The sequence below is a fragment of the Leucopleurus acutus genome, assembly GCF_964270905.1.
Source record: "Leucopleurus acutus genome assembly, chromosome: 11".
Lineage (NCBI taxonomy): Eukaryota > Metazoa > Chordata > Mammalia > Artiodactyla > Delphinidae > Leucopleurus > Leucopleurus acutus.
Window position 1 is genome coordinate 9,067,252 of NC_139152.1, and position 26,990 is coordinate 9,094,241.

General features: G+C 42.3%; 1 protein-coding gene across 2 annotated transcripts; it reads right to left on the reverse strand.

Annotated features, from left to right (window-relative positions):
- Window positions 1-226: 226 nt before the first annotated feature.
- On the reverse strand, window positions 227-23,363 carry YBX3 (Y-box binding protein 3). Of its 2 annotated transcripts, XM_082849787.1 has the most exons (10): window positions 22,774-23,363; window positions 18,986-19,049; window positions 17,959-17,992; window positions 15,461-15,550; window positions 13,450-13,572; window positions 10,224-10,433; window positions 5,732-5,829; window positions 3,439-3,610; window positions 2,756-2,854; window positions 227-790 (listed from the first exon to the last, which is right to left on the reverse strand). In XM_082849787.1, the coding sequence occupies exons 1-9, from the start codon at window positions 23,033-23,035 to the stop codon at window positions 2,789-2,791; spliced, it is 1,119 nt and encodes a 372-aa protein (XP_082705913.1). In that variant the 5' UTR covers window positions 23,036-23,363; the 3' UTR covers window positions 227-790; window positions 2,756-2,788. The 2 variants fall into 2 exon arrangements, with proteins under 2 accessions (XP_082705913.1, XP_082705914.1); XM_082849788.1 differs by lacking the exon at window positions 10,224-10,433 and having other exon boundaries at window positions 22,774-23,360.
- Window positions 23,364-26,990: the final 3,627 nt, after the last annotated feature.

Here is a 26,990-nt window from a genome sequence, read left to right on the forward strand (position 1 = left end):
AAACATGCCTATTGCTGAACTCAGATGTGAACTTGTTCATTCCAAAAATAACCCCATTTCCTATGCTCTCAGCTCATACGCCTACATTTATTAAAGAGCACTATTCCACCTATACATTTGGCTTTGAGCTTACTATTCAGCGAACGAAGTGACGAAAAAAGACCAAAAAAGACAAAACAACTCCAGCTGAGATACGAAAACATACTTCAGCTATACATCTTTTCCTTTCAAGGGTAAAAATTTTATTTTTGAGGAATTTCATACTGCACGTTTTCAAAGAGAGTCACATAGGAAAGCAAAATGTTATCCTCCCCTCATCCTCAAAATAAATAAGGGCATAAAATTTCTTTTTAACTCATGACACTTGGAAGTTTAGCACCAGCATCCAAAATGAACAAAAAAGGAAAAGAAAAAAGCATTTACTACATATTTTAGATTTCTTTGGTTGGGGGGGGGGGGTCTCCCCATGTGGTATTAATATTTCTTCTTTCAATTCATATTACCAAAACAGTAAAAACCAGGAAAAAAATATAAACCTAGTGGCTGCTGAAACCGGGGAGGTTGCTCTCTTGTTCTGTGCAGGCATTCCCAGGATCTCAGCTGCTGAAAAACTGGCTGACACTCTCGTCGTGCAGCTGTTTGCTTCGTAAAGAATAGTAGTGAACATTCTAATGTCCACGTTTTGGTTATTAGTCTTCCACTTTATTGCTTGGACGTTTCTTTGGTGTTGGTAAGGTTGCGGTCTGCTTTTTGCTTTATTTTTTGAATGGTCATTAATTCTTTAGGTCACCTGGAAAAAATTCAAATCAAACTTATGAAGAGTGACAAGATGATCAAGAGTTAAAGAATAAAAAGGCAAAAATTATGTTTTTTATGTAGTTCAAAAAATCAATTTTCAAAAGCTCTAAACAAAATCTTACACTGTGTATCTTTTATAGATTTGTAAACTGAAACACTAATTTAATTGAAAATTTTTAATAAAACATTTTTACAAACCAGAACAGTCAGTACATAACAGTAAAAATTCTAGAAAATTCTAGAAAAGAAAATTATCATCATGAAGCCTTTTCAAATAAATGGTACTATAGCATTGATAATTCTTCATACTCATTTTAGTGGCCATACAGTATCTCCTAATATGGATATACCACAGTATTTAACCACTTCTCCAACATTAGATTGTAAATAGTAGAAATTTTGCCCCCTATATTTTGGATTATTTCCTTAGGAACAATACCTAAAAATAATGTCACCAAGTAAAAGTTTATGGCCAAATGATTAATATATAATTCCGTCAGTTAATGCAAGCAAGTGTGAATACAGAATTTATCTCTATAATAAACTATCCATACTACCCAGAGATAAAACAGAATATTCTCAGCATAGCAATTGTCTACCTAGTGAAAGGATAATTGAAATCCCAAACCTCTGCATATAAAAGCAGATGGCATTTAAAAAGTAGAAACATAAAATGATCTCAAAATTTTACGAAATCTGAACAATTTTTGGAAAAATAACACTGCTGCTATGAGCTTTACAACCTTTCAACTAAAAGCGAAGTCCTTATTTATGTAATGAAAAGGGCAACAACCAAGAAATACTAAAAACTTAAACTTTCAGGACTTACTAGATGAAAAACCCAGAATGAAACCAACTATGGCTTATAAATTCTTGTAAGACTCGCTGAGCCAGTCTTTCTAGTATATTTCCACCTGTATAAATACAATGTCCAGGATCTTTAACAAGAAGACAGAAAAAAAGCAGGAAGCAACAATGAAGAAAAACAAGCTTTTTTTTTTCTTTTGGCTGCGCTGGGTCTTTGTTGCTGCACGCGGACTTTCTCTAGTTGCGGCGAGGGGGAGCTACTCTTCGTTGCGGTGCGCGGGCTCTAGGCACACGGGCTCAGTAGTTGTGGCTCACGGGCTCTAGAGCGCAGGCTCAGTAGTGGTGGCGCACAGGCTTAGTTGCTCCGCGGTATGTGGGATCTTCCAGGACCAGGGCTCGAACCCGTGTCCCCTGCATTGGCAGGCGGGTTCTTAACCACGGTGCCACCAGGGAAGCCCAAAACAAGCTCACTTTTATGGAGAGGTTACTCTTTGCCGCGTCCTGCTTAGGCACTCATACGTGTTATCTCACTAAGTCTTTGCAGCAACCCTAGTGGGGAATCTAGTCAGTATCATTTTACCAGCAGCCGACAGTACCACTGCAGAGGATAAATAAACTGCTCAAGATCATTAGGCTAATGACTACTAGCTCCTGCACTGGATATATAAACCCACTGGCTCTCACGTACTACACATACGGCCTCAAAATAAATAATGTTGGTTATCAAAGGGAAAAGGGAAGAAAAAAACCACATTCTTGTTTATTCTACCGATCACAGTCCTCTGTTATTAAAATGAGGCCTTGTCAGGCACTTTAAAATTATCAAATTGGCCACGAGGTGTCACAAAAGTAAAACTTTCTAAAGTTTTCTGAGGTGGTGATAATAGTTAACAACTGTCTATCTAGAAAAATGAATTTGACTCTCATTAACTCTGTCTGCATATTTGCGTCCCCAATGCCTAGCAAAATAAGATCAGCCTCAGAGATATTTTTACCACCAAAGCTGCTCTTTCTCCAGAATCCTGATGGAGATCAGAAACTTGGCCCAGATGAATTACACAACTAGTTGAGACTGATCTGTGCTACTGTTGAGAAATCAGTGCTACTTAAAGAGAATATCAGCTCCTGTGCCGGCCACCCGAGCTCCTACCTGCTGATGGTGAAGGTGCCTGGGGAGCCGATGTTACTCGACACTGCTCTGCTCGGGGGCTGGAGCAGGGTTCTCAGATGGTGCTTCACCTGCCTTGGTCTGAAAACACAACAAAACCACAAACGAGAAATTAACTGATTCATACGGCAGTGGAAAGTTCAAGACTGAAAGGTCTCACAAGTCGGGATCTGTGAAGGTAAATCACTGTGCAAAATCTTAACTACTCTTAAAGTATGAGGAAAAAATTAGAACTGCAGAAGAATGGCCTCCAAATGGCAACTAAACGCCACCACTCTCCATAGTAAAAAGCCATTAAAAATATACAGTTGCTTCCAACATGTGCTGAGAAGCAGGTTCCTCTCTCTAAACGCTGTCTTTTGTTTGGAAAGCTCTACACGTTTTAGCCAGAATGTTAACTGGTTGAATTCAAATATTTGGTTTGTGATATGTGCAGGGCATTCTCTCTCTCTCTCTCTCTCTCTCTATATATATATATATATATATATATTTATACACACACACACATATAAATGAACAATGTTATACACAAAAATATATGATACATATTATACGTATCTTAAGTCTCAGTTTTCAGGTTATAAAACCACTCTTAGAAGGGAACACTAAAGCTTGACATGATTAAGGAGGATCTGGCAGCATCCCCTCTGGCTGGCTGGACTCACCTCTTTGCCATCTTGTGCAGGAGCATTAGGAGGACGGGGGCGACGCCGATAGTTATAGGGGCGCCGGTATCCACGGCGAGCAGGTGGCTGGTTTGGACCATTGGCCGCTTCTTGATTCTCTTTATCTTCAGCCTCTCCAACCGCTGGGGCAGGTCGTGGGCGAGGAGGGCCCCTAGAGCAGAGAACACAGGAGAAAAGAGAACAGATGCCCTCAAGAACATCAGGTTTTATTTATTTATTTATTTATTTTGGCTGCACTGCGCAGCTTGTGGGATCTTAGTTCCCCAACCAGGGACTGAACCTGGGCCCTCAGCAGTGAGAGGGCAGAGTCCTAACCACTGGACTGCCAGGGAATTCCCAGGTTTTATTTTTAAAGATTAAAAAGTCAAGGGATCAAGACTTACTGCTAGAATTATGCACAGGCAAGTGGAACAAAGGTGTGGTAAAAAACCCTATCTTTCTGTCATCTTCCCCCTTCACCTGAACACTGTGAACAAACATATACCGAACATACACTATGATCCTACCAGACACTTTGACAGGCACTGAGGATGGAAAAATTAAAAAACAAAAGCGCTCCCGTATCTGCCCTCCACGGACAGCATGCAGTGGAGTCTAAGGGGATTCGACGTGGGAAACAAACGAACATCGCTCACTGTGTGCCAAAGCCTGTGCTGGTGTGTTTTCACGTTAATTATCTAATTTAATTTCAGGGCTAATTTTGTGAGTTTAAGATTTACAGTAAGAAAACCAAGACGTTTAAAGAGGGTAAGTATTTGGTTGAACCGTAAAGGATTGCTGCTTTTATAGGTCAAAAAAGGTCAAATGCAACTTTGATCACACAGCTAGAGATTGACAGAGCTGGGGTTCACATACACTACTGTCTTTTTTCTGTTTTCCTGAAGACATTTCTATGAAGCCTCTTTTATTTCCAAAGTCCTTTGTAATGAATCATTAGAATGACTATGTCTAACACTGAAATGAATCTTGGGAGAAAAGACGACGTAGAGTGGTACAAATCCTTCCCCAAGTAATATACTTACTCGCCTCTCAATAAACCCATATTGCCACACTTCAGGGTGGTATGAACGTCATTCGGGAATGAAGCTCCTCAAGGATAGGGTAAAGGAACAGGAAGGCTTAAAAAGCTTAAAGAGAATCTTAGGGAGTCTAGCCCAATCCAGTCTTCACAAGGGATAAAGCAGAAATAAAATAACACTCCTGCACTAATCTTTTTTTTTTAATACATTTATTTATTTTATGTATTTATTTTTGGCTGTGTTGGGTCTTCATTGCTGTACGTGGGTTTTCTCTAGTTGTGGCGAGCGGGGGCTACTCTTCGTTGTGGTGCGCAGGCTTCTCATTGCGGTGGCTTCTCCTGCTGCAGAGCACAGGCTCTAGGCACACAGGCTTCAGTAGCTGTGGCTTGTGGGCTCCTATAGCTGGGGCTCACAGGCTCTAGAGAGCGGGCTCAGTAGTTGTGGCACACAGGTTTAGTTGCTCCGCGGCAAGTGGGATCTTCCCGGACCAGGGCTCGAACCCGTGTCCCCTGCATTGGCAGGCGGATTCTTAACCACTGTGCCACGGGGGAAGTCCCTCCTTCACTAACCTTAACAATGTTGGTAGTAGTACTAATCGATTAATTTACTGAGGGCTTACTATACCAGGCATCATACTGATTGCCTGAAACGCCTTAGTACATCTAACCCTATTGACAGCGGTAGAATATCCCTTACTGTCCACTGCGTAAGCTGGCAACTAAGTCTAAGAGGAGTCCTGAAACTTGCCGGAGGAGATACAGCTACACAGGGGCTGCTAATCGTAGGGTGGGGATTTAAACACAGACGATATGATCTGTAGGCTGATTTAACCCCCGCATTAGACCGCCCCGGTTATCAGAATATTCAGTGTCCCAAACACTCGCTGGCAGCCAACTCTCCCTCCATTCATAGCACCACCACCGAATGAATGACCCATCAATTCATTTCCGCGTATCTCGTTAAATATAATAAAAATCCAGTATGACTTTACATCATGGGAAAGTTCTCAGAAGCAAATGCCGCTCCGGTACAGGGATACCTAAAAATCCTAATCATTGAGCAGGGGGAATGCCACACGGCCATGTGAAAACATGATGGCAGAGCCCCTCCCACAACTTGGACATACGGTCCAAACAGCCACATCTTCTCATTACATAATAAATACACAAAACAGACCTGCAACATCCTCTTCCATCCTACTGTGGCTCACAAGTCCTGCGATCGGTCATTAGCTCTTAGAAAACGTTACCTACCTACGGTACCTTGCGCGGTAAGTTGGATTTCGATGAACTGGTCCCTGAAGTTGTGCTCCCTCTGGGACTCCATCCTTCATCTCTCCAATCTCACCCGCCTAGGAGGAGGCATGGAGAGGCAAACATGAGTGTCAGGCTACAGGATATGAGACACGGCACACAGTTGCCTTCAGAAATTTTTTTAAAAGGAGAAAATAAAAGGCTTCATTACAGAGCTGGGAACTCTCAATTCTAACAGTGAACTATGTACTGATTAGATCTGTGTGAATGACAGGAAAGAAAGAAAGACTCATTCCCACTTGACAGTCTTTTGCCTTATCCCAGTACACCTAAATTTATTTTACAATATTAAAAATTCTGAAGTGGTCCATTCACCTCTTGAAAGAAAACCTCTATTACAAAAGGAAATGGAATGATGTACCACACTGGGGCAAAGAGAATCTTTTCAAACTCAGACCCACTCATTCTACAAACTGGGTATCCCTTCAATACGGTAATGGTTTCTACATTCAAAGGTTCCACCACACCTTCACCTCTGATTGCTTCCTTTCACAATTTTTTCCTTTCATCTGTTTGCATTATTTATTGAAGTATAGCATTAAAAAAATAAAATATCCTTCCTTGAGAAATTTATTTTAAGCTGGGGAAATAATATATTGCAGAACTTCCAGGGGAAGAAAGAGCTAAAAACAAACAAAAAAACCCACCAACAATCTCTGAAATTCTTTATAATACAGCCACATCTCAATCTTTTTTTCTTTTTCCCCTCAAAAGTAATATCCCTTCCTTCTCCGTATTTCACTAAGAAAAGAGAAGCAATTAGAGAAGAATCTCCACATTCTTTCACCATCAAATCTACCAACCTACTGCATTTGCTTTTTCTTCTCTCATTAGACTGATTAAGTGGTCCATGCTCACAGCCAAAGCCAGCCCCTCTTTCTGGCCTGCTAGGGCTCTTGAACTCTCAATCCCCCAGCCCCTTCTCTCCTCCATCATTTCCTTCCAGGCATATAAACATGCTGAAATAGCACCCATTTTCTCCAACTTTTTTCCTTAAATAATCACAAACTTACAGGACAGCTGGAAGTATAGACTCTAACCCTCAGACTCCATTTTCTTGAGTTTCACTGGTAATGTTCTTTACAGCAAAGGGACTCATTTGGAACCATGCCTTGAATCTAGTTGTCTCTTTATCTGAATAGTTCTTCAATCTTCACTTGGTTTTCACAACCTTGACACTTTTAAAGGTTACAGGAGCAGTCATTTTGTAAAATATCCCTCAGTTGGGGCTGTCTGGTGTCTTCTCATGATGTAGCTTAGGCACCTTTGGAAGGGAAGCCACAGAAGTGGCACTGGATTCTTCTCACTGCATCCTGCCAGACGGCATATGGTTTCAACCCGTACCGTTACTGACAGTGTTCACTTTGAGAAGCAGTACGGCTCCTCCATGGTAAGTTTACTCGATCCCCCTTTGTAATTTATGAGGATTCTGTGAAGAAGTACTTTCAAAGTCTGTAAATATTTCACTCCTTATCAAGTTCAATATATTTATTTGTCTATATCTGTAAAGACTCATGGTCTTCTATGCTATTCAGTGAGTTATAACCTGTTACTATCATTAGTGGCCAAAGGGAACCCTTCCCAGCTGGCTCATGGCCTACTGGACGCGTCTCCAGCATTCTCTGAGCGCTTCCTTGCTTTCTGGCGCAGCAAGATGTTCCAGGCTCATATTGTACTCTCTGTGGCCTGGCTCCGAAATCAGCCGTTTCTCCAGAGGGGCTTCTTTTTATTGGAGAATGGTATTTATAAACGAAAAACTGGGGGCCAGGCGTGCTCAGTGCTATTAACATGTCATTAACCTCAGGCCATTTTAGTAGGCAGAAATAAGGAACACACACACACACTGTAAGTTACACATGCGTAAATGTGTGTGTGGCATATTTGATCTGCCCAAGAGAAGATCTCCAAATGACCTGTGTTTCCGCGCAAACCTGGCCTTTCTTCACAAAGCTACCCTTTACTCCTCACAGCACACGTTCACCCCATCATCACATGTTGCCCCTTCCATGCTGAAAACATTTCCTAAATCTGACCACTCCTCACACCTCCACTGCTAGCACTCTAATCCATGCCCCCCTGATCCCCTCTCCATGGAGGAAGTATGTTAGCTGGTCTCCCTACTTCTGCTGCTGCCAACCGTGGTCTAGCCTCCTTAACCTCAAATACGTTTCTTCCCTATTTAGATCCCTTAACTGGCTTTTCATCACATTTGGGGTAGGTCAATAGTTCTTATCTTGGTCTACCCAGCATGCTTGACCTGCCCTAAGATAGCACCTTAATCTCACCTCACCCCTCTCTTCACTCACACCATCCCAAACACATGAGCCTCCCTTACTTCTCTGAACAAGCAAAGCTGCTGCTTCCTCAGGAACTCTGATACACACACACACACACACACACACACACACACACACACAGAAACAGCAACGAACACGTATAAAGGATAAGCCTTTACTGGAATGATAGAATGGGAAGAGACTGGACAGACAGACTGAGTTTAAACCAAGCTCTACCACTTCTTGCCCATGTAACCTTAGGTAAAAGTTGCTAATTCTTTCAACTACTCAAATCCCTTCATTTGTAACAACAACAACAAAAATCTGGATACCACTGCCAACTCCATAAAGCTGCAGGGAAAACTAAGAACTGATTTCAAACATCTGTCCCTTGGTGGATGCCAAACAATGTTGCTCCTTTTCCTCTGTCATATAATTCTTTTCTCACAGACTACAAACAGCTGATTTAGCTCAGTAACCAATTCGACTTATTTTTCAAATACCTAGAATTATTATCTTAAAAAAAATGGAAGTCCTCTGGACACTGATATATCATGCTATATTACGTCCTCGGTACAGAAGGGAAGTACTATGGGCCTGCATATTTTCATTTTTTTCCTGTTGTGTCCAATAAACTTCACAGTTTTGTATATACAATAGTAGAAATTGTTGGCAAAGACTTTTCCACTTGACCTCAACAATATTTACCATCTCAGAGATCTCTCTCTAGTTTTAAGCCATTACATGGACAACCTGGAAGTAGCCTAAGCTATACAGAAGAGAGTTTTATGAATTTTCGTTTGGTGCTGTTGGTTGGCTTAAGCCGACTTCTGTCACTGAACATTAAACATGGTATGTATTAGAAGGGTTCTAAGGAAAGACTGTTGAAGACTTCATGTTAGCTATTAAATGGGTAAGAATTTCAACCCAAGTTAAGAGAACTAAATGTGGTTACCAGAACATGCACATTTTCAAAATTAGTTTTCAACTTGCTCCTCTGCATCGCACCAAAGAACCCCTTTGCTCTGAACCTCCCATTCCTAAGGTGAAATATACTTTATTTCAAACGATCTAGAAAATGATCATCATAGTCTCAAGAAAGTATGATACACACGTATATGCTAATACTAAGAAGGATTATTTCAGGAAGGTACTACTAATGCCCTAAAAATAAATGTGTATTACAATCTCCCTGACTCTTCCTGTCCTCGTTTCCTAGAGGCCCAGGGTGCTGCCCTCTGAAGAAACCTACTACGCCTCATGTACCCAATCTCTCCATATATGTAAGGCTACTTGTTATTTTTAGCACATTTGTCAGGGACAGCTGTTAAAGAGTAGAAGGGGAAATATAACAAGAAGCCATGTAGAAAGAACACAGTCATGCATGATAGGAAGGGAAAAGGGCAGCAAAGAACAGACTGAACATAATGTTCAGTCAAAACACTTAGTAAAAAAACAAAAACCAAGGATACTAAGGGAAGAAGTTGTAGCTGGTAGTAACAAAAATGATGTCCTATCCCGAGATTACCAAGTTTCCTGGGAACTGCAAAGCTTATTAATTACAGGTCAAGTTCACGATAGTTGTATCAATATTTTGCAGTAAAAAGGAGAACCAATCGAGAATCAACAATCTCCACTCTGCGTTAGGTTTTCTTAATAATCAACACTATTTCAACTAAATTAAGGACTATATAGACATTCCCCGTCCTGAGGCACCACACTAAGGTCTTTACCTTTGATTTAATCATCACAACCCCGCAGTGAGGCAATTATCTCCATTCAATGAATGGCCATGTTAACCTCAAAAGCTCACAGACGGAGGCAAGATTCAAATCCAGGCCCGCCTGGCTTCAGGGTTCAGCGCTTACACGTACCAGCTGTCTCTACTCTACGTCTCTCATTCTTCCATACACTAGAACTGTACCCTGTCCACCCAGCGTCCCCGGTTACAGGCACGGCCCAGGTGGTCGTGCTTGTAGAAGTGTGACTGGAATGACTGCTCTGAGAGGGCCGCCTAGTCCGCTTTGGAAGCATCGGGAAGCCAAAAGCTAGGTTTGATTTCCGGCCACTGGTGCTGGAGGAGGAGGCGGAGGCGGAGGCGGAGGCCGGACAGAGGGGTGAGGACCGCTGAAGAGGAGCCCCTGGTGCAAGTTTACCTGCGTTCCGTTGGGTTGGGGAAAGACCCGGGAGCGGCGGTCAGAGGTCTGTCCCACGTGGTAAGGCGGGAAGCGCCGCGGGTACTGGGGACGGTACTGGGGGCGGTACTGGGGGCGGCGCCGCTGACTCAGGGCCCCAGCGAGCTGCCCGTCAGCGGCTGAGGCGCCAAATCCTTCGCTGCCGCTCCCTTCCTCCTCCTCCCCAGCGCACTAGCGAGGCAAGGAAACAGAGATTCAGAAGATGCTCCAGTAAGGTGAGAACCCAGGAGTACCATGTAGGGTGGATGTCCATGGAAGAGAACAATCTCTCCCCCAGAGGAACAATCCCCTCTATTAGACGGACAAAAATGCATTTAACCCAGATTATCAGGTGATTACCTGGGATAAACCACATTTAGATTTCAGGAGATCTGTGCACATGAAATACCAAGAAGCAGAAAGGCAAGTGCAATCAATCTCTAACGAATTTAGCTCGCATCTAGTTAGAACTGGTGTATATCAGTTGACCAGCCACCCAAAAAACATATACAAGTTTAGAATATTTAGCTCCACCAAATGTATCTCCCCCAACATTGGCCATCCACTGGGGCAAAGGCGAGAAAAATATGTTTTGTGGTGTTATCAACAGGTTGGTCCTAAGTGGTTTGCTTCCTGGAGCAGTTCTCAAAGTAGGGATGGGAGGGGGGTGGTCTCTGAAACCCTTCCCAGGGGGTTATTGAGATCAAACTATTCTCATAATGCCGGTAAGATGCTATCTGTCTTTTTCCCCTCTCATTCTCTCATGAGTTTGGGGGGGAAGGGGAGGGGAATCACCCAGAAACTACAGTGACACGTGGCCTCTTGGCAGCCCCAATGCAGGAGCTGTGAGAATCCAGCTGTCTTCTATTAAACTGGAGATCAGTGATTTACAAAAAAAATCGCATAAAGCAACACCACTCTTCTCAGTTAAAAAATATAGTTTTCATGAAAAAAAATGTTTTTTATGTTTACAAGTAATGAGCTTATTTTAAATAAACTCTTTTAAATTTCTGCTTTACTTTCTAATACAATAAATATTAATAGGTATAAACACACGTAAACAAAAACTCTGGGATCCCATATTTAAGCATATAAATGGGTCCAAAAACCAAAAGAGAACCACTGACTTATGGCATGATTCTCTTTATATGTTTAGGAATAAAGTTTTAATTGCACTTTAATAGACAGTAGTAAGTAATAAATACAGACAGTTTCTGAATATAATAAACCTTATTAACAAGGGAAGTACTGACTCATTTTATATTTTTTCCTGTATTTAAACTACCGTATCACATACTAATATTTTCTATCAAAAAGAAAAATAATAAGCAAACAGCTAAACATCCCTCAAAGAATTTTTTATTTCAAATTCTACTTTACAGGGGGATTGCTATGCCAAAGGTAGTCTTAAGGGAAGCAACTACAATTTTTGAAAATGAACAAATTTAAAATGAACAAAATAAAATGACTGACATTGGGGTTGAGGAGAGTTAAGATTTAGAGCCCTCCAGAACAAAGCTCACATGGGCAACTCAATTCCCAAAGAGGAAAAGCTTCAACTACGGCCTCAACTAGTCTAATTTCAGAAAAGCCAAGCCATTCTACACTTTTTGAAGCCTGTATCAGGTACAATCCCCAATTATGTAAAGACATAGTAGCACAGAAAATGTTCACCAAAATAGTGAGGGTTTCTCTTTAGGTTCTCTGTATCTCTTGAGTCCTCTACAGCCAGGTCTTTCGTTAAGAGTTCTACAAAATAAGAACAATGGCACCACCACTGCCAAACATACTAATAAGCTGTTAGGACTTAAAGACAGCACAACAGAAAACCATCATTTATGTTTACTTTCAGAATTTTGATAATTTTATTTCTAAGTATCTTTCACATGCGTGACTTCAGAATTTCCAGCTGAGGAGAAAAGCCTTCAAATGAAAAGTTTTCACTAAAGGTTTTCACCCACTCTTACTTCTGAATTAACCTAGAAATCAAAGTAATTACAACTAGAACTCTGTGAATCTGGTGAACTTGAAAGAGTAAATGCTATGGTAGCTCATTTCTGCCACCCCCTACACAGCTTATTTTTAAAAATCACATAGGATAAGCAAAACATGGGTAAGAGAAATATAGAAATAGAAAAACAAGATGTCATAAGGAATCTGATAAAAATCAGTTTGGGCTGCGTGTGAAGATGACAGAATGAAGAGAGGAAGCATTTAGGTAAGCAGAAAGATATTAATCTATCAAAGTGTAGAGATAAATCATTCTCAATCTGCAAATCCTTTCTTCTGGTGCGATTTTTCAAAAGTTTTCCTTGGATGTTATACATAGCCACAATCCTGTGCTCACAAAGCATCTTGTGATGCTAAACCTTCTTCTTATCCTTGAAACAGACCTGGTGTTTGGATTTTATTCCGTAGTACCAATCCCAGGTACTAACTCTAGAAACATCAAAAAATGACTCACATCTAATAGGATCCTCATGACCACAAACTGGACGGGAGTCTTTCTGGGTGCCTTGAGAATACTTTAAACTGAGCCTCCTAAGAAAACTCCAGCCGGACTTGGTTGTAAGCCCTTCCACCTGGATTGGTACCAATCTAAAGAACTAAAAATCCAGAGAATTATTTACTGCTTCTTTACTTTGAAATGATGGGAAATGCTATGCTGAATAAGACAGCTACATAACTGAGGCAAATTACTTGATATATCTGTGGCCAGCACTGTTCATCACTTATTACTGAGCCGTTCCCCGTTCCTCCTCGCCAACCAAAGGCTGACTTTCTTAGACGTTAACAAGGGAGGAACAACAGATTCAAGGGGTCACGGGAATCCCGGTCCCCTTTCCCAGTGAACGCCGCCTGACGCGGCTCTGGCTGGTAAAAGGGCCAAAGCAAGAGAAAACCTTTTTGACAACCTTGGCACAGTGACCTTCATTAAGCCTTCTTGGTACAAGATAATTAAATGACTCTTCCTGGCAGGCAAATACATACAAACTGATACAACTGCTTAACGGCAAGTTTCCCATAAGACCAGTGGCTATAGATAAATTCTGGACATGAAAAATTTCCCGTCTCCCCGCCCCCGCCGCCAAAAAAAACCCAGTGTGTCTCCAGGAGAAGATACAGCATTTATGTGCTCCAAGTATACACACTTGAGTTTAGATGTGTGCATTTCTTCAATCACTGATTAGAGAGAGAGACAACGTACATTACGGGGCGGTCCACGGCGTCTGCCGTAGTAGCCGCGTCTGTAGCGGCGCCGATCTGCAGCATATCGGCTCCCTTCCACAGGAACGCCGTCTGGGCCAGTCACGTTGGCTGCTTCTGCACCCTGAGAAAGGGAAGAAGCAAAGACGGCCTCGGAGTTAAAAAGAAGCCAAAAGCACAGCCTTAGATAGCCAGAGCGTTGAACACTGGCAGAACATACTAGAGATTCCTTCGGTGACCTAAAAAACACACCCATGTTTTAATAAGGTGAGCAAGGTGCTTGACGTCCTGATTTAAATGTATACAGCTTGACACCTGAAAGTAACACAACACTGCTGATCAACTATACTCTAATATAAAATAAAAAGTTAAAGAAATAATAATAATAAATGCATACAGCTTGTCTGCTTCCACAACCTTTGCCTTCTTGTTTGATTCAAGAGCAGTATATATCTGTTTAAGGAACAGAGTGGTAAATACGATGCAACTGTAACAAAGGAATGCTAGACCAGGAGGAATATTCCTCACTAGAAAATAACTGAGATAATGTTCTCTTCCTAGAAAATGTTGAAACCTACGTTACTCTGCGAGGTACTAAGAGAATGCACTTGTGGGCTCACATGGCTCTGTGCAGCACTGAGCTACTGAGAGGGAAACTTCTCCCAGCTTGGCGGCGGCAGGAATGAAGGGTCCTTGACTTAGCGTCCGCTTACATACACAGTGGCCACAAATGTAGTCCCTCTCTAAACCTTCTTCTTATCCTTGAAACAGACTTAGCGTTCGGATTCTCATATGGACAAATGGATAAAGTAATGCTTCAAAAGTATAAAAAGTTCGGACAAAGGAGATTCAAAAGAGCACATTTCCCACTCTACATCAATTTGTATAACCTCAAATTCTGAAAATATACAGAGGTAAAATTAACCTGGCAAAACAAAATTTTAAGAGTTGGGTGAGACATTAGAGATCATTACAGGCCAGCATTTGCAGGTAGATAATTTGAAACTCCAAGAGGTTGCAAGATACCCTGGGGATCACATTGGTAAAGAAATCATTTAAATTTCTACATTAGGTGGAATAAAGTTGTTTTTCTTTCAAAACAGAAAACAGTTTGAGAGCTGCGAAGAATATGGGCTATGGAATGAATGGTGTGTATGTGAAGAGAGCACTCATTTGGGAGTGAAGCAGTCATTCACTCAGCTTGTAATTCAGCTGCCACGATGAGCCTCCATGGCAGCAGTACCATATATGGCTTTAAAATGTTTTTATTCTTATCCTATATTGTTTGACTGATACCTAGAATATGCTGTTGATTAAAAACAAAGCATAAAGGACATTACTAATATTGGAATTAAGTATATAACAGCATAAAAAAAATCTGTATATGCGCAACAAGATGACCCATTAGCTTCTTGGGCTGTTCTCCATCTGAAGATGGTTGTTATACAGTCTCTCAGGATGCCTCTGCCTTTCCAAAACCCAAGCCAAAGAGAAAACATAATGATCATATTTGATTTGAATCTTCTTTTATTGAGATTAAAACATTCTTTACTGTGTATTATTTGTGCAGAAGGGCTTACAAATCACAGCCTAAAAACTTTACTCTTAGAAAAAGGTATCCTTGTTTTCTGCTTCTTGTGTTTTTTGGTTTCCTATTATGCACACGTTAACTTTTAAGAAATAAATGTTATTTTAAAAACCTTAAAAAGAGATAGCTTTTGCCCCAAAGCAGCTTTTATCTATTTTTAATACTATAAAACAGTTTAATTTTAAACTACACTTGAATATACATTTGGTACCAAAATAAAATATGTCATTTTATACCTTGAGAAGTTAGCTTTTCCTTCCATGATTAAATAGGGTTAATCGTTTATTAAAATAGAAATTAAAATGTTCTTTTGTAGTACATCAAACAAGGTACATAATGACAAATTCATAAAGGGCTGAGAGACCATTTACTATGCAAGCGAGTTGTGCCAGCACCCTGGATACCCAGCCACAATTCCTCTCACCTTCTCTCCTTCAACCACATCAAACTCCACAGTTTCTCCATCTCCTACACTGCGCAGATATTTCCGTGGGTTATTCTTCTTGATGGCAGTCTGTCAAGAGAACAGAAAATTTTAAATGAAGTATGTGCCAAAACTGGCCACAGATTTCATTGCTCTCAAGTTTACTGGCTATACTGAAGAAATTGTTGATCTAACATTACTTTTAAAAATTACTCTCCCAACTAACCTGGATCTCCAAAACAACTACACAACCAAAACAAAAAACACTATAAAACTATGTTCCACATTACTGTCTTGATTCATGTTAGCCTTCAAAATTCATCTTGGTAGGTGGGTTAAACATAATGCGCAGCTGCAGCCTGATGACCTAGTCGTGATACTGGATAGATGAGTTCCCTCACTCTGCTAAGTGTCTTAGATTCAGACTATATCTCCATCAGTGCAGGGGGCTGGTGGGGGGATGCCTTCATGAAATCTTATATACACACATAAACACAAAAATACGGAGACACAGATTAAAATATGGAGACATAAGAGAAACTGCTAACCTCGAAGAAATTTTAAAAATGCCAAGGGGATAAATATTTCTGACAGAATATACGAAATTACCTCAAGAACAAAACATTGCTGATCACCTTCTCCCCTCCCATTTTACGGATGAGGAAACCAACTGGAGGCTGATAAGGGATTTATCTGAAGTTATAAAAATACAGCCCGGGGGAAGAAGGTGGGGGAAGAGGAGGGGAGATGGGGGACATTTATACCCCTTGTATTGTAACTCTATGATATTTATTCAAATTTTTCTCATCACACCATTAGTATGTCAACTTACCCCTACACACTCCCTGATAATACATTAAAAGTTAATGAAGATGTTATCCTGCATTGAACATCTGCACCTAAATATCTGCTTATGACTAGGCCTCTCTCCTTCAGTCAGTGGCGGGAAGAGAATAATTCCTGCAACGAATTCCCCATTTCTTTAGCTGGTATCTCTAAATAGTTAAAGGGGCTCTGAGTTTCTATGGAACTAGGTCAACCTTATTTTATAAAGCGATTAGGCATGTGTAATCCAGCCCTTCCCTTACTCTGAGTAGGAGGAAGGAAAAAAAAAAAAAAAAAAAAAATGAGCCAATAGGGCAGAGACCTCACCCAGAGAGGAAAAAGGCAGTTCAGGACAGGATATACTCGCAGGCCTTGAACCCTCAGCCAGTCCAAAAAGAGCCCCTCCCTGCCGGCTCGTTCCCCTTTTCCTGTTAAACTGGGCAAGCCTCAACACACTGAGGTGACTCACCGCCCAACTTCACAGGGGGCTGGAATCAGGTCAGTGAAGCTGGCCGTGGGCACAGAAACTTGTGAGGTCCTTTTACTCCAGCAGTCACCAAAGGCAGCGTTCTTACCCCAAAAGGTCTATTAACCTCTAGGTGTTATAAGCAACACTCCCCTTCGGTCTGTTATGACTTTAAAAGTCATTGTGTCTGAACCAAATAATCTACTCCAGTTACCCAGGAGCTACTGAAATATAACTGATAGAAACCACAACCAGAGAGCTTTTTCTTAGCTATCACTCTCGCCAGTCTCCAAACCCCACCCCATTACGCACACAATCCTGAACAGAAGGAAACAAAAACACAGAAAACCAGATGCTTGACAGAGCCCTGGAGGTGAACGTGCTGGTATTGGTACCTGCCTCTGTACTTCTCTGTTGTTATACACTGAGAACTGCACACATATGCGAGACAATTCACTGAACACTAAATATACAAAAAGAACAGTAAGCGCACATAATGCTTCTTTTAACCTATTTTGCGAAGCAAGTCCAGGATACAGACCAACAGAATAACATCCTAGGCTAAGAATGTAAAGAAGACTGAACTTTCTGTACAGAGAGGCCCATGTTTTCCATAGTTTACCCATTTTCTACATTTCCTTTGAATCTAGGGGGCTGCGGGCCTTTCTGACCTGGGCCTGAGCCAAGTGTGTCTCGTTCTCGCAGCAGAGAGGACTATGCTGGGAGTTGGGAGTTTCCTAATGTCTTAGATACACACACCCTAACCATCTGCTTCCCTGTGCTATTTACTCCAAGTTCAAGCTGCTCTGATGGCGGAGCTTGAACCAATACACAGCCAGGCGAAAGGAAGATGGAGTCCAGCCCAACACAAGGAGGGAACCACAGTCAGGGAGCATAGGTTGCTAACATGGAAACAGAAGGGCTTTCGCTAAAGACTCAAAGGCATTAAAAATTAGAAAGTGGTCTGATTATTACTTCATTAGACTGCAAAAATAAAAGCTGTCTAAAACAGTTACTATGATGGGACAGAAGAGCTTACGTGCAAATCTTAAAATGTAGAACTGGGCTCTCTTGCCAAAATGAAGTCCCAGAAAGAGTTTTGAGTAGCACAATAATGTGTAAAACTTCACTTTGGGAAAGGGATAATAGCACATTACAGACGCCCCTCTCCGCACAGAGCAAATATCACATTTATCATCACTCTTACCTGATGTACGAATACATCTTCTTTGGTATCATTTCTGTTGGAAGACAAAAAGCTCACAATTAAAGGGACTAGGTATGCAGAAAAACTTAAAAGAACGGTTTAGATCCTAAGACCTCAAAACACAGCATAAATGTTTGTTTCTCCTCTAAACTCAATTCAGATGCCTCAAATCAATCCTCCTTAAAAACTTCTAAACCCAAAAGCTATCCACCTCACTCCTCCATACGACAACAGCGCTTGCACCCAAGCACACAGATTCAACCTACAGAAACATCCCTTTCCTCTCATCTCTCTCTAAATCACATGGTGTGTAACCAGAGCCCTAGATTTCCCTCCCAGCAAAAGCAAAGCAAGACAGCTAAAAGGACAGGGCACAGCTGTGAACTAGGCTCTCCTTACACTGAAACCTAAAACACCCCCCCCCCCCGCCCCAAACTGCCACCACCCACCAAAACATACAAGGAAGAAACTGGAGGAATTTTTTTTAAAAGGGAGGCCTGGGAGGGGGGAATAGAGAAAATAATGGTATCGTATAAAAACATCAGAATACCCCCATAGCTTACAGCTGTGTTCTCATTCCTATATGGTTAGAAGCTACTATGGTTTAAAGAAAACACTACGGTTTCTACCGGACTTGGACCAGACCTGGGTTGCAGATCCAGCTCAATTACTCACTAGTTGTGCGACCTTAGGAAAGTTGCATAACCAGTCTAAGACTCCACTTCTCCATCTGTGAAATTGTGGATACCAACTCAATTATCCTGAGGCCCTTCCCATTTCTCAATTTATCCTCCCCACCGCCACCTTTTTTTTCTTTTAATGACTAGATTGTATAAGTACTTATCAATGTTTTAGAAAGGTATTTTAATTAATGTTTAATGATCAGTAGCTTAGAAATGAGAATATTTACGGTGCTCAGAAAGCTGAAAACTTACACAAGCCATTCATAAAGTATGGGAAAAGACACCAACAGCAGGTGGCACAGCACAAGGAGGTATTTAAAACATGTAGAGGTGCACACACATACCGATTTATAAATCCATATCCATTTCTGACGTTGAACCATTTGACAGTGCCAAGGACTTTGGTGGCTAAAATAGGATCAAACAGATAAATTAGTATCTGACCTACAAAAAGATAAAGCTCATACCACTAAGGTCTTGATAGCATTATTTAAAGCCTAAACATACCCGAGGAAACCATTAAAAGCTTAACTCCAAAGTATACTGGGAGAAGAAAATGGAGCAAGTGAAGCTATCACAGGGAAATACTTTTCAGAAAGACTAAACCTTTCTTCCTCATGAAACTTTTCAAGAAAGTCCTAAGATAAGGAGTGGTCGTAAGTCTATACAATTCTGCCATAATTAAAACTGAGAAACACTGCTTAAAGAGAAACGAAACAAAACATGCTCTTTAGAGCTTTACAACTGAAAAATTTTCTAAGTGCAAAAGAAGGGTCACAACGAAAACAACTGTAGACACGTGAACAAGGTAAGTACCGACCACCTAACACATCACTTTCATCACACTTTGAAATAGTCGGCAAACTACATAGTGAAATAGTAGCTCCTTGTTAATAGCTCATCTACAGGGACCTGAAGAAACTTGTCTGGGTGCCAGATGGGGGCCTAGCAAAGAAGCCAAGAGTAATAATAGAACTGAGGCCGGCTCAGCCCTGTTCTGTACTTACCACCCTGAGACATGATGTAACAGGCCTCTTCAAACCAGTGATGAATTTGGGATTCTGTTTCATTGTTTACCCTACTCTCTCCATTTAGTAGGAATCAAACCCTCAGCACTTTCTTATCACCTCCTCCCCTTTAACTTGATTATTGTCTCTACTTTCCCTCATGAGTAGGACCATTTCTGTAGAATGCCAGATCTTAATAGAACTCAAGAGAAGGAATCTAAACAAATAGTATGGTCATAGAATTTATACTTTGTAGATTCATATTTGTTTCAGCCATTTATTATTTTAGATGACTCCCCTGAATCAACCGTGAATACGAAATCCAGTACCTCTAGAAATGCCTATGCCTAAATTCAGGAAAGGCATAAAGCAATTATCAAGACTCAGTGAAATAGATAATGGGACAATAGAGTACCTTTAAAAAAGAAAAAAGCTTAGTAGAAAATAAAAGTAACAATTAACATTAATCCATGCTACCTTTCTATGCGATATAGAGTGTTTAATTTCCAAGGATAAACAATAAAGATTTGGCTTTCAAATTCAAGACTAAACCAGTAATTAGGACTTACTTTGCTGTGGGCAGGGTTAGTTCTGAGTTTTGCTAGATTGATATGCTTGGGGAAGTATTTTAGCTCTCTTTGTAAAAAAAAAAAAAAAAGAAAAACAAAAAACTCTTTATGTCTTCAAAGTCATTCAGCCCACCATTTGCTGAGGAATCTCCGGCTCTTAGGCTAAGTAAGGAAGATCTCTCTAATGAAGAGATTAAACTATTAAAATCTTCAGTTTTAGGCCATTTAAATTAGAGCAGCAGGGCAAAGAGGAAAAAAACATTCTATGCTTTGGATCCAAATGTGCACAGATAACTGGTTTTGATAAATCATATGCTTTTAAATCGCACATTATTTCAAATGATACGCTTTTTGTGTCTCCCTTCATTTGCCCCAAAATTAATGACCTAGAAAAATATAAGGAAAATATAAAGTTAGGAACTCTTTTTGATTCATTTTCATATAGTTAATGTCTACAGGTACTGTCAAAGGCATTATCTTGATTAGAAAAGCAACACTAAGAGCGAGAAAGATGAAAGTGATTTTCAAGTATAACTTCAATCCAGGCTGCAGGTTATTTTTACTCCCACTGTAGTTTTTAAAAATTTCCTAATTCCACAAATATTTCTAATGACTTCATAAGGCCAAACACATCCATGCACTCTTCTTGCTTTAAAACCATAAACTCACTTTATATACACAGAACGGGAGGTGGGGACGGAGGAAGACCGTCAGGCTTCATTTAGGGGGGAAAGTTTTCCCTCAGTCCTGTCAACTACTTTCCCTGGCCTGTGGCTATGCACTGCAGTTTAGAACCATTTGTAAAAACTAGAATGTGAGAGTCCCAAACCAGAATTCCATTTCAGTCAGCACTGCGCCTGGCACATTTTAGGCACCATGTGCTTGCTTGGCTGAGGAAAGGAGATGGCAGAACACACTGGACAGAGACAGTATTGAAATGTCATGCAGAAGGCTGTCCTTGCTTTTGAGAGTTGGAATGACAGTGGAAAGATCCAAAACCTTCAGACTCATCATCACCAGGGATGTGCCTTAAGAGCAGTTGGTGGCTGAGGAAATTGATTGTTCTGTTTCCTTCATCTTTAAAGATATCTGCTTCAGTTTAAAATTCAGGAGTTTAGTTAGATCCAGAAAGGTACAAGGATCAAGCGAAAAACTGAAAAATTTCCTTTATGTGAAAATCAATCAAATTAAGAATATATACTAACACTGCTTTGGATAAGCCAAGGTTGTCTCTCTGACATTTTGCATGGAAGTGTTCCAAGACACACTTGTTGCAAACAGTATCACAATATGACACGGACTGGACTGAAGCAACTTTTAGCCCAGGGAAATGAGGGCTATTTTGTTTCTCAACCTGCACATGTTACATTTAGCACGTTGTCTGACAGTAACTGAGTAAAATTCTGCCCTGTGGGGAGGAGGAAAAACAAAAAAAAAAACATGAAAACAGGCCTCTCAAGGCTGGAAACATGGAATCTTATTAAACTTTCTTCACGTTATTCCCCCAATTTTCTTCCTAGAAAACTGGGCAGGCAAGGCTCAGAGAGATCAAATACGCCCCATCCAAAATACTGAAAATTTCTCGGAAGCATCCTACACCATCTCTCACCTTCCCCGTTTAAAAAAAAAGAGGGAGTGATAGAGCACACACCCTCTGTGAGCCTGTTTTAAGGCCTCACACAGGGCGTTACTTAAGGAGATAAGGCTGAAATACGCGACAAAACCAACAACGCCCACCGCCATCCTTTGTGATGCTCTGCGCCCCCCACCCGACCTGAACACCTCATCATCCGAGCTCCCTTCCTAAGTTACGAGTCCCAAGATAACGTTGTTGTGAACTAACGTCATACCCGCACTTCCGACGAAGTTTTTTCAGCTGCTGCACCAAAGGCTTTCCCACAATCCAGGAAGAGAGAGTGATTGGTAAACACTTCACTGGTTCACGGCAGCAGCGGGCACAGAGAAGGCGGAGGACGCAGGACTAAGACCCAAGTTTCCCGGAGAGGATTGCAACACCTCTCCGCCGGCAAGTGGCCGACAGAAGCATGGCCTCGTTCCCGCGCCCCCGTGGGAAGGGCGTCAGGGACAGACACCTGAGCCTTCCCAGCAAGAAGCCTTTCCACTTTTCCCTCCCCCGTCTCCTCTGAGCGCCTTCCTCTCCCCGAAGGAAATGCTCTCCTCACCCAGATCCTACGCGAGGACTCCAAAGTCCCCGTCCCACGTGGGTGCCTGTCCCATCCCTACATCCACATCCATCCCAACCCCGTGTCCTCTCTCCCGACTGCCGCTCCTTTCCCCTTCGCACCGACGGATGCTTCGCCACAGGATGCGACAGGGCCCGCCTAGGGGACCCGAGTTAAGAACCCGATCTCCGGGCCCAGGACCAGGAAGAACGCGCTCGGGCGGCCGGGAGCGCAGGGCGCAGCGCGCTCGCTCGGCAGCGCCTGCGGGACCCGCGGCCACCGGGGCCGGGGACCCGACGTCCCCAGGGACCTCGTGCTGTCAGCGATCCCGCCTCCGCCCCGGGCAGCCCCCACCCTCCCGGGCCTGACTCACCGAGAACTTTCTTCTCCGCGTCTTCACTGCCCGCGGCGGCCGAAGAGGCGGGGGCCGCGGTGCCCGGGTCCGCGGGGGTCGCGTCCACGCCGGGGTTGCCTGCGACCAGGGCGGCGGGCGCCGGGGCCGGGGCCTGGGGCGCGCCGCCGCCGCCGCCCGCCGGGCTCTTCGGCGCGGGGTCCTGGGGGGCCGCGGCGGCCGCCTCCGCCGGAGCCTGCGGGAGGGTGGTAGTGGTGGTGGTGGCCTCGCCCGCCTCGCTCATGCCGCCTCCTCCGCTCTCCCTCGGGCGCCTCGCTGGCGGTTGGTCGGCGGTTAGCGCGGCTGGAGGTCGCGGCGGCCGGGGCTCGCTCTCCGGGAGGCCGGTGCGGATCTCGAGGCGCTGGCGGCGGAGGCGGCTCGAGCTCTCGGGCTGCGCGCTAGCTCTCGGGCTCCTCGTTGGATCTTACTGCCCCAAAAATGGCCCCGCACAAGTTTTTCTAGGCGGCGCACGGGCCGGGGAGGGAAGAGGGTGGGGAGAGTTGGCTCCGGAGTTGGGCATCGACTTCATTAGCATTTAAAGGCGCCCGCTGCCCTTTCCGCCCGCCTAGCGGCGCGGGAGGAAACGCCGGGGCCGAGGGGCCGGGGAAAGGAAGGCAAGGGTGGATCTGAGCTTTGGCAGGCTGCTCTGGAGTCTTCTGCGGAGCACGCGCTGCCGTCCCTTTGTTGGAGCGGGGCAGCGGGGCTCTCCCTCCTCGCCACATCTTCCAGGAGGGGCAAACTAGGGCACCCAAATGACGGGGCGCTTCTCTCTCCCAAACGCTCGTTCTTAAATCCTTTCTAGTTACCCATTCAACATTTATGAAGCACCAGAAACCGTTTCTGATACAGCAATGAGGAGCTGGAATACTACAATCTTAAGGCTATTTGGCTACTTCCTCCTGAAAGATAAGTTACGGATGATTTCCTCTATGAGCCACAGGTGAGGAAACTGAAGTCCAAACCTCTGAGAATTAATGTCAATATCAGTTTACGGCAATGTAACCGGCAGCAAGTAACGAGCTGTAAATATGCATATAAGAATACTAGGGGAAAAAAATGAATAAATCCACATCCCACCTTCTGCTCTAATTACCTCTGCCAGCTGGTGAAAACTTAAGCAGTTGAGCTCTCCGAGCCTCAGGAAGGAGAGCTACCGAGAAACAGATCACCCAATAAACGGTATCCTGAGTTTGAAGCGCCCACTGGCCTTTAGAGAATGGACTGGATTATGCTAAACACCGGCCAGAGGGACTGTGCCCTGTACTCAAGAACTATTGGGATACAGGGCTGTTAAGTGTTCTTCACCGCCAGGGTCCAGACAGACCTAGGTATACACTCTAGCGCCGCTCTTAGTTAACGGAGTCAAATTGGACTAGGTGTTCAACGTCCCAGCGTCAGTTTCCTCCTTTATGAGAGTTTCTCCAAGGTACCACAGAAAGCAGAAGGGATTATCATATGTAACTCCAATGTCTGATCCAACAAAAGCTCCTTGTTTTCATTCCCTATTCGCCTAAACCATTTACCCTTTTTTTTCCCTGTAATTATGTGTTCTGTGGCTACATCAGGAGGGTATCTACCAAGTGTATTTCCTCACTGTATCTACACTGGTTACCACTGTATCCATCACAGAGCTAGAACACAGTAAATGCTTCCAACACTTTCCAAACTCACTTACTTATCAACAATTCATTATCAATAATTATAAAACTATCCTGCCTTATTACTTTCTTACTCCATCCATGAAAAATAAAACCTAAAAAAAATTCTTAGGAAAAAAATAGCAAAATATGGAATATCTGACTTTTCCATGTAACTCATCTATATTTTTAAAATTATGAGGTAAATGTTAGATTCATATTTTAGTTTGACTTCAATATGGACCATACAGTGAAAATTATGTAGGTATGTAAAAAAAATTTTTTTAATTTAAAAATGCTGGTCCAGTTCTAAGTGTGATTAAATCATGTCTTAATTTTAAAGTGTAGTCTTAATTACGATTAAATAATATGCATGATTTATTCTGGTGAGGACTGGCCATTGACTTTCTTATCTAACAAAATGGTTACCATTGCTATGCAGAACTGGATTGCAGGGGAAAAAATGAGAGGGCTTGAACTCTTCAAACTCCAATCTAATAGCCAAGCCCTTAAAAGATATATGTATAAATCCCACTACTAGGCATATACCCTGAGAAAACCATAATTCAAAGAGAGTCATGTACCACAATGTTCATTGCAGCTCTATTTACAATAGCCAGGACATGGAAGCAACCTAACTGTCCATCGACAGATGACTGCTGGATAAAGAAGATGTGGCACATATATACAATGGAATATTCCTCAGCCATAACAAGAAACAAAATTGAGTTATTTGTAGTGAGGTGGACGGACCTAGAGTCTGTCATACAGAGTGAAGTAAGTCAGAAAGAGAAAAACAAATACCGTATGCTAACACATATATATGGAATCTAAAAAAAAAAAATTAAAATGGTTCTGAAGAACCTAGGGGTAGGACAGGAATAAAGATGCAGATGTAGAGAATGGACTTGAGGGCACAGAGAGGGGGAAGGGTAAGCTAGGACAAAGTGAGAGAGTGACATGGACATATATACACTACCAAACATAGAATAGATAGCTAGTGGGAAGCAGCCACATAGCACAGGGAGATCAGCTCAGTGCTTTGTGACCACCTAGAGGGGGGGACAGGGAGAGTGGGAGGCAGACGCAAGAGGGAGGAGATGTGGGGATATATGTATATGTATAGCTGATTCACTTTGTTATAAAGCAGAAACTAACACACCATTGTAAAGCAATTATACTCCAATAAAGATGTTATATATATATATATATATATATATATATATATATATATATATATATATCTCCACCCTTGGAAAATAATTCATAAGTAACAGGTGTGGTCTCCAACCTCTGGAAGGCCCTAAAATAATTACAGATGCATCCTGGGTTTTCCTAGAATTTTGTGCTGGAATGGCTCCCAAAACTAGTCATAATTTTCATCCAAAAAAAAAAAAAAAAAGCAGTGAGCAGCTGGGAGTTCTTGGTACTGTGCTAAATAAACCTAGAGAGAATTAACTAGACCAAACATGATCTATGTTGTTTTAATAATCATAATCAAAAAACAACTTTGATACAGATGCACACGAAGTCTTCCATCCCTTCACTCACTAACTCATGCGCTTACTCATTAGCACATACTTACTAAACTACACACTATGTGTGTCAAAGTGCTACATTATGAGTATCCGATGTTGATCAAAATGAAGCTTCTGCTAAGGTATTTTCCCTGTGAAATCATTTTTTGTCACATCATTTACACCGAAGGAAAGCATCATGTCTTAAATGTGAGATTAGGTGGAACAACAATGAAAAAGAATCATAATCTAATTGTTGACAGCTATCATTTTTAAGCTATGACTGGTTTGGTCATGAAAACAAAAGGCACTCTGTTCCTAGTATGAAAGAAGTTAGAGCTTCCGCAACTGTTGGAAGGGCTGTGGGAGAGCCAGTCAGAGAGCAACACTGAGGATCTGAGTCCAGCCCCACCAGTGCGGTACTTCTCAAGAGCTTTCCTGAAACCACCAGAGTCACGGGGTCCCTGGGAGTCTCCCAACTATTCAGGGCTAGAGCCAGGTTTCGTGAGACTTAAAGTTTACATGATTTAGAGAGCTGACTTTGAGAATAAATAAAAGTGTGAAAACAAAATTGCTAGCCACTTCCAGACTCTTAGAAAGAGCCCATGCAAGAAAGGAGCCCCAAAGTTTAAACTTCATTAGCTTCACCTTGAGTCCACCCGCACCAGCTATCCAAGTCGGCAATGAAGATGCTGGAGTTCCTCAAGAAGTTTATCTGGAAGCAGCTTTGAACCTCCATCTGCCCATGCATCTTCCTGTAACTGACTGGAAAAAAAATGCTGTCCTCTTCTGCCTTCTAAATCGCGAACTGTTGACTCCCATTGATAGTTTCCAACCTGGAACCATACAGGAAAGGAGATTCTGGGAAATGTAGTGCCTGCCTTTGAGGGGGCTTAAGGATGATGCTGAGTTGACAAGAAACTACCCAGCGTATCACCCTAAGGAAGACAGTGCAATTAATTGACTAAAGAGATTAAGGAGAGTTTAAACCATTCAAGAGACTAAAGCTTAAGTATGGAAGCATTACTATATGAGCATATCTAAA